The sequence below is a fragment of the Pelobates fuscus genome, chromosome 2, assembly GCF_036172605.1.
Source record: "Pelobates fuscus isolate aPelFus1 chromosome 2, aPelFus1.pri, whole genome shotgun sequence".
Taxonomy (NCBI): domain Eukaryota; kingdom Metazoa; phylum Chordata; class Amphibia; order Anura; family Pelobatidae; genus Pelobates; species Pelobates fuscus.
This window is the reverse complement of record NC_086318.1, coordinates 314,996,436-315,008,973: the sequence shown is the minus strand read 5'-3', so window position 1 is coordinate 315,008,973 and position 12,538 is coordinate 314,996,436. Positions and strand designations below refer to the sequence as shown.

The 12,538-nt window shown below is 42.2% G+C and overlaps 1 protein-coding gene across 1 annotated transcript in view; it reads right to left on the bottom strand.

The window, feature by feature from the left end:
- Positions 1-12,538, bottom strand: part of WASF1 (WASP family member 1) — a 138,289-nt gene that overhangs the window by 70,736 nt on the left and 55,015 nt on the right. Inside the window, exon 2 of the mRNA XM_063443515.1 lies at positions 2,667-2,827. Within this exon, the coding sequence (XP_063299585.1) occupies positions 2,667-2,799 (133 nt within the window). The 5' untranslated portion in view covers positions 2,800-2,827. The remainder of the gene's footprint in view (positions 1-2,666; positions 2,828-12,538) is intronic.

Genomic DNA, 12,538 nt, shown 5'->3' with positions numbered 1-12,538 from the left:
TAGCATGACCCTCACCTTTATTTTGTCCTAAACCACACTATCAAGCGGTAGACAAAGCGACTGTTCATTCTAGGTGGTTAGGAAGTATATGATGCTAACCTGATTGTTTTTTTTTCACTTTACAAAAAAAAAAAGTGCAATGTCTCTAATGCCAAGTAACATATGTGAATGCCAATAGATCTGCACCAGCTGTTGTGGCAGTGCAACTTGCATGTTTTTCTCTCTGCACGAACAAAATAAAGAATTTAAAAAAAAAAAAAGAAATTAAAACTCCAGCTTGGAGATGGCCCTGCATTCAATGCAATAAATATATATATATATATATATACACAGGCAGACAGATAATGCATTAGAAAATGAATTTGGGGTGTGGCCGAAATGCCATACTAACTGTCCGCATGTCAGAGCAGCTCCTTAAGGTTATGTCCTTTATTCGATGATAATCGCAATTCTTTACTCACTTTGTGCCAGAAACCTGAAGTATATTGTGCGGGTGACTACCGGTTCTGCTGACAAGCCCAAGAACGAGAGTTTTAGAGTCCCTGAGGAAGAATTGAGGTCTCTGAGACTGCGGCCTACTTAGGCGGGGAGTGAAGTGAATGGTCGCTGCTCTGTTCTCTTGCCCGACTGCTGCGCATCAGCTCCTTGAAATAACATCCTGCGGGCACTTTGGTCCAGTGGGGCAAATAATTGGCAAAACCTGCCGGATGCATCAGCGACTTGATTCTTAGATGGCCACCGCTGTGGCTCCTTCAAGATTGGCTACAATATTCACCCTGCAGAAGGGAGGGCTCTATCATGTCAGCATTTGATGACATATGCTCTTGATTGTGGCGTATGCTGTCCCAACGCAGTGTGATTACAAGTAAGACAACCTAAGTAAGAGGAGGGCTTTGGGCCGCAAACTAACCGGCACTTGAGACTGTCCGCTGCAGCCACTTAATTAGGCCTGGAGCCTTGTGGAGTAGAACTCCCCACCACAGTCCTACACCCAGGAGAGTCGTCCGCCAGTGTTGGGATGCCAAATTGGCCTCTCTAATGATTAAGGCTCACTGAAGGGCAAGATCTCATCTCAGATGCTGGCTTCTGCAGCGGCCTGGGGCTGGTGGAGCAGAGTTGGCTGGACTTACTTGTATGCTGTGCCATTATTCCAAATAGATGTGACGGAGGTTGAAGTGGGCTGAAGGGCCATCACATTGGGCCAGTATGCTACAAGCTCCATACAGTCCTTTACTACCACAATTAGTGCTTTAATAACTTTTGGTTCTGCATTCTGTGGGGCTCCATTTGCTTTTGTTTTCAGTTTTATTTCTTTTACTTTCCATTAGGCTTTGGCATAGATTTATTTAATAATATTCTGTTGCATGGACCAAGCTTAGAATTCTGCCATCATACTACGATACCATGCTGTTACACCATCCCTGCTCAGTCTAGGGTTAACCTTTTAACTGCCTCCTACATATATAGTCATTTTCGGTTTACCCACTCCCTGTTATTGTGAGTTGATGTGGTATGGGTCAACAAAAAAACATCAGAAACAATAGGTATTGATTCTTCTTGTTATTGCCTTACTTTACTGTTCTTGCCTAAGTATATGCAATCAGTGAGTAGGTCATGTTCTATATTAGTGCATTTTACTTTTTATAATCTGATAGCACTGTGATGTTGTAGATTTTCTTCAATTTACAAACAAATGGCAGGTTGCACATTTTTTAATCTGCGAGATATCGGTCTATCCTTTGACTGATGTATTACTGTACTGAAAATATCCATGATGTATCTTTGCACACCAAAATAATTCATAAAAATAAAAAAAGGGAAATTTTTAAGTCCCTTTGTTGATGAACCTCTGCCAGGATACAAAGTAAGTAACACATGTCCTTGCCTTATTATTGTATCGTAATGGGTAAGTAGCTTACAATGGTTTGGCAGTGAGCAGCTTAAGGACAGCTACATTCATGGTTTCATGAATAAAGCTACAGGTCAACAAAGCAGGCACATGGCCAGTGTTAAGAACAGGGAGAGATGGACTTTGAAACAGGCTAAGGCTTAACAGACACTATGGTCACCAAAACAACTTTAGCTTAAATAAGCAGTTTTTGTGTATAGGTCATGTTTAATTAATCAATTCATTGCCATTTAGGAGTTAAATCTCTTTTGTTTCTGTTTATACAACCCTAGCAATATCTCCCCTGCCTGTAAATCACACAGTCTGCATAAAAACAAAATGGTTTAATTTTCAATCAGTAATCAACTTACTTTATCTCCTGCTCTCTAAATTGAACCTTAATTACATACAGGTGGCTCACTGCAAGGTCTAGCAACACATTAATGGAGCAGGAGATAAGGAATTCTAAATTAAACAGAATTTGCAATAAAGGAAGTGTAAACCTTAGATGACTCTTTACAGGAAGTGTTTAGGAAGGATTTGTAAGTCATGTGCTGGAAGGTGTACCTAGGGCTGCGTAAACAAAGTGATTTAACTCCCAAATGGCAGAAATGTGAGCAGTAAGACTACAGGGACATAATCTATACACCAAAACAGATTCATTAACTTAAAGTTGTTTCGGTGAATATAGTATTCCTTTAATATGAGGGTAGGTTATTTTACAATGAACATCATGAACATCATCAGTTTGGAATCAAATAGCTTAATATATACTTACTCAAGCTGCTAAGCTGTCTAATTATATTTGCGAGTGAGATGTTGGTAACACATTCCAGTTCATTCTTGATACCCCTGGGGAGGACAGTGTGGCACAAGTGCCTGGGTTCGATGTTTCTTTTCACCAGCGGCATCTTTTATTGTAAAGTATTTCCAAAAAACCTATCAAAATTGAAAAAAAGAAACCAGTTACAATCTCATGAAAAACTAGAACGAGTGTCAAGGTGATTCACTAAAATGTAAATTTGTCGGGAACTTGAAGATAATTTCAAATCTTAGGCCAAACTACCTATATGTAAACATAGCGGACTCTGACAATTCTTACAGTCAGCTAAAATCCGAGATTCCATTTGAATTCAAGTCAATCCACATTTTGGTAAATAACCATTTGTTCTCAAAATATTTGGCATGTTAATTCCTACAAAGCACTGCAAGGATCCATATACCGTATTTTTCGCTCCATAAGACGCACTTTTTTTCCCCTCAAAAGTGAGGGGGAATGTCTGTGCGTCTTATGGAGCGAATATGAAGCTTTACTTACCTGTCTTGCAGCGTTGGCCGGCAGCACAGGGCGCACCGCGGTACTAGAACTTGAATTTCATGTTCCGGTTTCCGGCGGGACTGAAAGGAAGTGCGCACAAGCTGAGTGCGCACTTCCTTTCAGTCCCGCCGGAAACCGGAACATGAAATTCAAGTTCCAGTACCGCGGTGCGCCCTGTGCTGCCGGCCAACGCTACAAGACAGGTAAGTAATTATGGGACAAGGGGAGGGGGACAGTATGGGAGAGAAGAATATGGGGAGGGGGATGAAGTCTATGGGGGGGGGGGATGAAGTCTATGGGGAGGGGGGGGGATGAAGTCTATGGGGAGGGGGGGAGATGAAGTCTATGGGGAGGGGGGAGATGAAGTCTATGGGGAGGGGGGAGATGAAGTCTATGGGGAGGGGGGAGATGAAGTCTATGGGGAGGGGGGGAGATGAAGTCTATGGGGAGGGGGGGGAGATGAAGTCTATGGGGAGGGGGGGGGATGAAGTCTATGGGGAGGGGGGGGAGATGAAGTCTATGGGGAGGGGGGGGAAATGAAGTCTATGGGGAGGGGGGGAGATGAAGTCTATGGGGAGGGGGGGAGATGAAGTCTATGGGGAGGGGGGGGGGATGAAGTCTATGGGGAGGGGGGGAGATGAAGTCTATGGGGAGGGGGGGAGATGAAGTCTATGGGGAGGGTGGGGAGATGAAGTCTATGGGGAGGGTGGGGAGATGAAGTCTATGGGGAGGGGGTGGGGTGAAGTCTATGGGGAGGGGGTGGGGTGAAGTCTATGGGGAGGGGGTGGGGTGAAGTCTATGGGGAGGGGGTGGGGTGAAGTCTATGGGGAGGGGGGGGTGAAGTCTATGGGGAGGGGGTGGGGTGAAGTCTATGGGGAGGGGTGGGGTGAAGTCTATGGGGAGGGGGTGGGGTGAAGTCTATGGGGAGGGGGTGGGGTGAAGTCTATGGGGAGGGGGTGGGGTGAAGTCTATGGGGAGGGGGTGGGGTGAAGTCTATGGGGAGGGGGTGGGGTGAAGTCTATGGGGAGGGGGGGGAGATGAAGTCTATGGGGAAGGGGGGGAGATGAAGTCTATGGGGAGGGGGGAGATGAAGTCTATGGGGAGGGGGGAGATGAAGTCTATGGGGAGGGGGGAGATGAAGTCTATGGGGAGGGGGGAGATGAAGTCTATGGGGAGGGGGGAGATGAAGTCTATGGGGAGGGGGGAGATGAAGTATATGGGGAGGGGGGAGATGAAGTCTATGGGGAGGGGGGAGATGAAGTCTATGGGGAGGGGGGAGATGAAGTCTATGGGGAGGGGGGAGATGAAGTCTATGGGGAGGGGGGAGATGAAGTCTATGGGGAGGGGGGAGATGAAGTCTATGGGGAGGGGGGAGATGAAGTCTATGGGGAGGGGGGGGAGATGAAGTCTATGGGGAGGGGGGAGATGAAGTCTATGGGGAGGGGGGAGATGAAGTCTATGGGGAGGGGGGGGGAGATGAAGTCTATGGGGAGGGGGGAGATGAAGTCTATGGGGAGGGGGGAGATGAAGTCTATGGGGAGGGGGGAGATGAAGTCTATGGGGAGGGGGGAGATGAAGTCTATGGGGAGGGGGGAGATGAAGTCTATGGGGAGGGGGGGAGATGAAGTCTATGGGGAGGGGGGGAGATGAAGTCTTTGGGGAGGGGGGGAGATGAAGTCTATGGGGAGGGGGGGAGATGAAGTCTATGGGGAGGGGGGGAGATGAAGTCTATGGGGAGGGGGGGAGATGAAGTCTATGGGGAGGGGGGGAGATGAAGTCTATGGGGAGGGGGGGAGATGAAGTCTATGGGGAGGGGGGGAGATGAAGTCTATGGGGAGGGGGGGAGATGAAGTCTATGGGGAGGGGGGAGATGAAGTCTATGGGGAGGGGGGGAGATGAAGTCTATGGGGAGGGGGGAGATGAAGTCTATGGGGAGGGGGGGGAGATGAAGTCTATGGGGAGGGGGGGGAGATGAAGTCTATGGGGAGGGGGGGAGATGAAGTCTATGGGGAGGGGGGGAGATGAAGTCTATGGGGAGGGGGGGAGATGAAGTCTATGGGGAGGGGGTGGATGAAGTCTATGGGGAGGGGGTGGATGAAGTCTATGGGGAGGGGGTGGATGAAGTCTATGGGGAGGGGGTGGATGAAGTCTATGGGGAGGGGGTGGATGAAGTCTATGGGGAGGGGGTGGATGAAGTCTATGGGGAGGGGGTGGATGAAGACTATGGGGAGGGGGGGGGATGAAGTCTATGGGGATGGGGGGATGAAGACTACGGGGAGGGGGTGGGTGAAGACTATGGGGAGGGGGTGGGTGAAGACTATGGGGAGGGGGTGGGTGAAGACTATGGGGAGGGGGTGGGTGAAGACTATGGGGAGGGGGTGGGTGAAGACTATGGGGAGGGGGTGGGTGAAGACTATGGGGAGTGGGTGGGTGAAGACTATGGGGAGGGGGTGGGTGAAGACTATGGGAGAGAGGAGAAGACTATGGGAGGAGGGGACACTATGGGACAGGGGAGAAAAAAAATTCTGTACAAACTGTCCCATAGTAAGAAACACTATGGGACAGTTTGTTCAGAATATTTTTTTTCTGGGTTTCTTCCTCTAAAAATTAGGTGCGTCTTATGGTGAGGTGCGTCTTATGGAGCGAAAAATACGGTACATGAAAACAAAAGATGTCAGGGAAAAAAAATACAATAGAACAAATAGTAACAAAAAATAATTAGCATTTTATACCATTAATGTAGGTCACAGAGTCATGTAATTATATTCTGTTCATGCTTTTTAATAAGCATTAAACAAACAACAAAGTACACTTTAAAAAGCACTGCTTCTTATCCACCCATAGTTCAAAAGATACAGGGCTTAATCTAGCCAGACTATTATTGTGATCAAGAAAATACGGGGCTCTAATATATAAAACTCATGGTTTTAAATTTTAGATTTACTGTAGCTAGGGTAATTCTTTTAGAGAGAGAGGGGAAAAAAATTAAAGGAACACTATAGTCACCTAAATTACTTTAGCTAAATAAAGCAGTTTTAGTGTATAGATCATTCCCCTGCAATTTCACTGCTCAATTCACTGTCATTTAGGAGTTAAATCACTTTGTTTCTGTTTATGCAGCCCTAGCCACACCTCCCCTGGCTATGATTGACAGAGCCTGCATGAAAAAAAAAACTGGTTTCACTTTCAAACAGATGTAATTTACCTTAATTGTATCTCAATCTCTAAATTTAACTTTAATCACATACAGGGGGCTCTTGCAGGGTCTAGCAAGCTATTAACATAGCAGGGGATAAGAAAATCTTAATTAAACAGAACTTGCAATAAAGAAAGCCTAAATAGGGCTCTCTTTACAGGAAGTGTATATGGAAGGTTGTGCAAGTCACATGCAGGGAGGTGTGACTAGGGTTCATAAACAAAGGGATTTAACTCCTAAATGGATTGAGCAGTGAGGCTGCAGGGCCATGTTCTATACACCAAATATATATATATATATATATATATATAAAAAAAACACAGGGTTCTATTAATAAATGCGTTTCATTAAAGAACGAGATCCATAAACTCTGACCCAATATATAAAAGTGTGAATTTAAACTTTCTGATTTGTACTCTCAAAATTATATTAACTTTCAGGAAGGGTATTTTTGCTGGAAGAAGTGTGGGAGTTTTATATGAATGCAGTTGTCATTTTATAGACCATGCATGAAAAATTATAATTATTTTTCCAAATCAGTTGTCAAAAATCCCTTTGCTTCAGGTACTCACCGACAATATCTTCTATAGAGTTATTAAAAAGTAAAATACATCTGAGGAATGGGCGATTGGGATATGTATATTTGGATTTCAACAGTCCTTTGTCAAAAAGCACAAGCCCCACAAAGCTATAGATGAATTTTGACAAGCATGACGACAATAATCATGAAAGGGATTGCCAACAATTCCAATGACTTTGAATTCAATTTATGAATTCAGAACAGATCACAAGACCATCCTGATGGAAAAGGGTTAAACATATTTTTGGCTAATGATCTAGTTTACTTTTTTTTTTACTTTGATGCACCAGTGTTTCTCTTTAACCCCTTAAGGACACATGACATGCGTGACATGTCATGATTTCCTTTTATTCCAGAAGTTTGGTCCTTAAGGGGTTAAAGGATAACTAAAAGGCACCAAGACCACTTCATGTCAATCAAATGGTCTAGGTGCAGTTGTTATTAAGTTTTAACCTTGCAAAGTAAAGTACTGCTGTTTAAAGGTTAAATAGGCCGCTAGCAGCTGTGATCCTGACAGCCACCAGTGACACTTCCACTGTGAAAACCAAGTCAAACTCGGTTCTCACAGCAAACCTCCATTTAATTGGAAGAGTGCAACGCTTGACCGCACGCGCTTTTCCTCCCAGTGCTTCTTTTCACTTCTCAATCTCTGCCATTATGTTTCCAAACTGGTAATCATAACACGGAGGCCAAGACAATCTGCCTTACTGCATCAGATTGCCATTCACCACAACCAACAACTCCATGCATTACCTATGACATTTAGCTGCAGCACAACACACACTACATAGAAAGATGCCATGACACATGCAGTAATACCAACCACCCTACAGTCCCGATACACACCTGATGGCACTGTAACGTTAACCTGTATGCTACAAACATCATGTTTCACCAGTTGAGCTGCAGTAGCACTAAGCACAAGTGTGACTGACTGTGATTACTAACTATGGTGTGATGTTTCTGAACTACATTTCCATCATGCTCACTCACACAGATGATGTGCTGAGCATCAATTATTATTTATATAGTGCCATCAGATTCCGTAGAGCTGTACAATTGACATGTAGTTCTGAAACAACTAGGGCATAGGTAGGCAACCTTTTAGCAGTACTGTGCCAAACTCAAGATCTTGAAGTCCATTGGGTGTTGCTGTATTCTGCTTGTGTTATTTATGGGTGCTACAGTTGCTTTGTAGCTTGTATTTGTGAGTATGTGGGCTGTTATATTGTATATGTTCATGAGTAGTTTGTGGTAATATGTATGATACCTATGAATGTGGGCTGTGTATGGGGGCGTGCGTGCTTGTATGGGTGGGGCTGCTTGTGCGGTTGGGTGCATGTATGTATGTGGATGGTCAGTGGTGTTGTGTTTGTGGGGATTGTGTTTGTGTGTGAGCTGTTTGTATTATTTGTATCAGGGGAGGCCTAATTGCAATTTCAAGTTTGCATGATGATCCCCAATTTTTTTTTTTTTAAATGTTTTGCAAAGCTCTGCAGACATTGTTCTGTGCTAGCTGCTATGCATTCCCTTATCTACTAAACAACTATCAGTTAATTTATGCAATGACACCAAGGAGAACCTGAGGTTTGGGATATGTTGTATGCCCAGGAGGTCACATACCAGAGCAGAAAGGAAACTTTACTGGGAGTTAAATGAGGGTGGTTGAATTAATGGGAAAGTGTGATGTATCCAATACAAAAATCACCACACTCCATCTTTGCAACAGCACTACCAATCAAAACACTAACTAGCATCTCAAAGCCTCCACCAGACTGCACTTTGTCTTGTGTGATTGGTTCGACATGTATTATGTATCTCATGTCTATGCTGGCCAATAAATAAATAAAAATCGGTTTTGGCCAAACTCATAAAACGTACGTCCATTTTACATGCCATGTAATATTTGCTGTTCTGCTCAGTGGAAACTTGATGCTGATTAAATAATACATTGTGTCAGTAAGACTCACAACAAGCCACAGCTCCAGTGAACAAACATGAGATGCTTTTAAATGTAAAGGAAAGGGTCGAAACGGAATACCCTTCCACGAACTGTAAAGAAATACTGCAAACACAGACAGGCGGTACGTAAATAAACCAAGCATGTTTAAATAGAAATGTCAACCTTCCAGTTAATTAGATTTATTTATTTTTTTCCTTGTTTTATTTGCAGATTACAATAACACACAAGCATTCTAAAAAAACGTAAACACAGATGAAACCTTCAAAATTTGTATAGTTAAGCAGATATTTACAACATACAAAATGTATGGATGAGAAGTTACCTATCTTGAAAGACATACTGACATACTCACTTGACAACTGATTCTTCCTTATTTCACAAAAATTCTATCTTTATAAAATATTTAAAATGTTGATGCAGTGACAGTCACTTTAGAGGTTCGGCAAGTGACATCACATGGCAGTTCATTACTGGCACAGGACACATTGTTTCTGTTTCAACACTTCCACATACTATGTTCAATGACAGTAAATAAGGCAAATCTGATAACAATCATTGATAAGAAGCCTAGGTGAAGGGAATTTCTACATTTATTTGCATTTTTCGGGCCTCACAAATACTTACCGGTACATTTCTACGGGTAGTGCATTCAGATCTCACAATGTGTTTTTTCTCTTCACAAAAATCTACACTGAATAATAACCTATAACAACAAAGAAAAAAACATTAAAAGATTTTGGTGGACCGTTTTTCTCAGGTTTTTCCTGAAGTCCAATTGATTAGGTCCAAGTCTGGGCTCTGCCTGAGGCAGTCGAGGACATTCACAAACTTGTCCTTAAGCCGCTCTCTTGAATTGTCTACGTGTCTTGTTGGAAGTTGAAGGTTGTCTGCAAGGGGATGCTTTAGTGTTCACTCCCTCTCTGGGCTCCCTGACGCCCTTTATTTTTTAAATATATTCATAATTAAGGCCCTCCCCTCAATGGTCCAGAGCATGCATTCTGAGCCGGTGAAACGGCTCAATTAAATGCTTCTCTATGATAAAATGTCAACAACGGATGACGCTGTGTGATGACGGATTGAGTATGGAAATGAAGAGCAGAGGACCTTGCCCAGGGCTGGATTAAAAACAAGTTTTAATCTATTTAAAGGGACACTGTAGGCACCAGACCACTTCAGCTCATTGAAGTGGTCTGGGTGCAGTGTCCCTCTTGCACTTAGTGCTGCAATGCTAAACATTTCAATTCAAGAGAAACTACAATGTTTACATTGCAACTCTAAGTCTGCCCAAAGTGGCGGTCTACCAGACAGCCATTAGAGGGCTTCCTGAATCGAAAATGGACCTTTGGTCCGATATCCGACGCTGGACACCCAGCGTCGGATTTCTCCCCAAAGTAAAGCATTGATTAAATGCTTTCCTATGGGAGGTCAGCATTTGCAGTGTATGCGCATTAGCACCCACTCATTGCAGGCATCCGGATGGGGTGGAGCGTCGGCCCAGCGCAGAGGGAAATCAGCGCTGGGAGAATGTAAGTAAATAATGGGTTTTTTACCTTTTATTAACCCCTTAACGCCGTTACGGCGTTCTATGCCGTCGCGGCTTTAAAGGGCTTTAAAGCCGTTGCGGTGGCATAGAACGCCGTAACGGCTGAAGCCCCCAGGAGGTACTGTGTACTCACCTCCGCCGCGATCCTCTTCTGGGGGGCTGCCTGAGAGCCCAGGCAGCCCCCCTCCGGCAAATGAGGCCCCCGGGGGCCATGTGATCGCTCTCAAAGAGCGATCACATGGCCCCCTATAGCTGGGCTGGCTATGGATCTGCCAGCAGGGGGACTGTCTAAAATATTAGACAGTCCCCCTGCTGGTAGGAAAGTATAAAAAAAAAAATACACATGTCATACAAAGTGTATTTTAATATTATTAATATATATATTAGTATTAAAATACACTTGGAATGACGTTACATATATATAATATGTATATATTATATATATAATAGATCTACATATATATTATATATATATACGTATAATTAAAATAATAAATAAGATAAATAATTAAATAAATAAAATATTGAAACAAAATTTAAAATAAATTATATATTCATATGTAATTTCATTCTAACTGTATTTTGTTATTAATATATATATATATTGGAAACAGAATACACTTAGAATGACATTCTATATATATCTATCTATATATAAAATACAAATAACCGCAAATATATATATATATATATATAGATAAATACATATAATTACATAAAATATTACATTAGTATACACGTAGAATTTAAATACCTATAAATGCATATATATTAAAATTCTACGTGTATATTTAAGTAATTTTTTAACATAATTATGTCATTTGATTAATTAAAATTTGATTGACATGCCTGACAACACAGGGAGAAAGTGCAGAGAATTTAATTCGCAAGCACTATATTTGACCCTGTAACTCTCCAAGACACCATAAAATCTGTATATAGGGGCTACTGTTTTACTCGGGAGACTTCGCTGAACTCAAATATTAGTGTTTAAAACTGGTAAATTGTATTACAACGATGATATTTTAAGTAAAAGTGACGTTTTTTGCATTTTTTACAAACAAACGGCACTTTTATGGACTATATTATTGTTGTAATATGTTTTACTGTTTTAAAACACTAATATTTGTGTTTAGTGAAATCTCCCGAGAATAACAGTACCCCCCATGTACAGGTTTTATGGTGTTTTGGAAAGTTAGAGAGTCACATATAAGGCTTGCATTTCATTTTTTTGACATTGAAATTTGCCAGATTAGTTATGTTGCATTTGAGACCGTATGGTAGCCCAGGAATAAGAATTACACCCATGATGGCATACCATTTGCAAAAGAAGACAACCCAAGGTATTGCAAATGGGGTATGTCCAGTCATTTTTAGTAGCCACTTAGTCACAAACACTGGCCAAATATTAGTTTTTTGCTTTTTTCACACAAAAACAAATATGAACGCTAACTTTGGCCAGTGTTTGTGACTAAGTGGCTACTAAAAAAGACTAAACATACCCCACGTTCAATACCTTGGGTTGTCTACTTTTTCAAATGGTATGCCATTATAGGGGTAATTCTCATTCCTGGGCTACCACACCGTCTCAAAGGTAACATTACTAATCTGGCAAATTTCAATTTGAAAATGGAACGTTCTATATTTGACCCTGTAACTTTCCAAAACACCATAAAACCTGTTAATGGGGGGTACTGTTGTACCAGTGAGACATCGCTGATTACAAATATGTGCATTTTGTTGCAGTAAAACCTAACAGTATTATGACATTTACAGCTTAAATGTGAAGCGGAACTACAAATTAAAAAAAAAAATCAAATTTCTCAGTTTTTTTAATTTTATTCATAATAAATTGTTTCATATATAAATATTTTATATGAAATGAAAGCCCTGTTTCTCCTGAACAAAATGATATATAATAAGTGTGGGTGCATTTAATATGAAAGAGGTGAATTACGGTTGAACAGACATATAGCGCAAATTCCAGTTTTTGTTTACGTTTTGTTTTGATCAGAACGTGCACTATTGACTCCGTCCTGAAGGGGTTAAC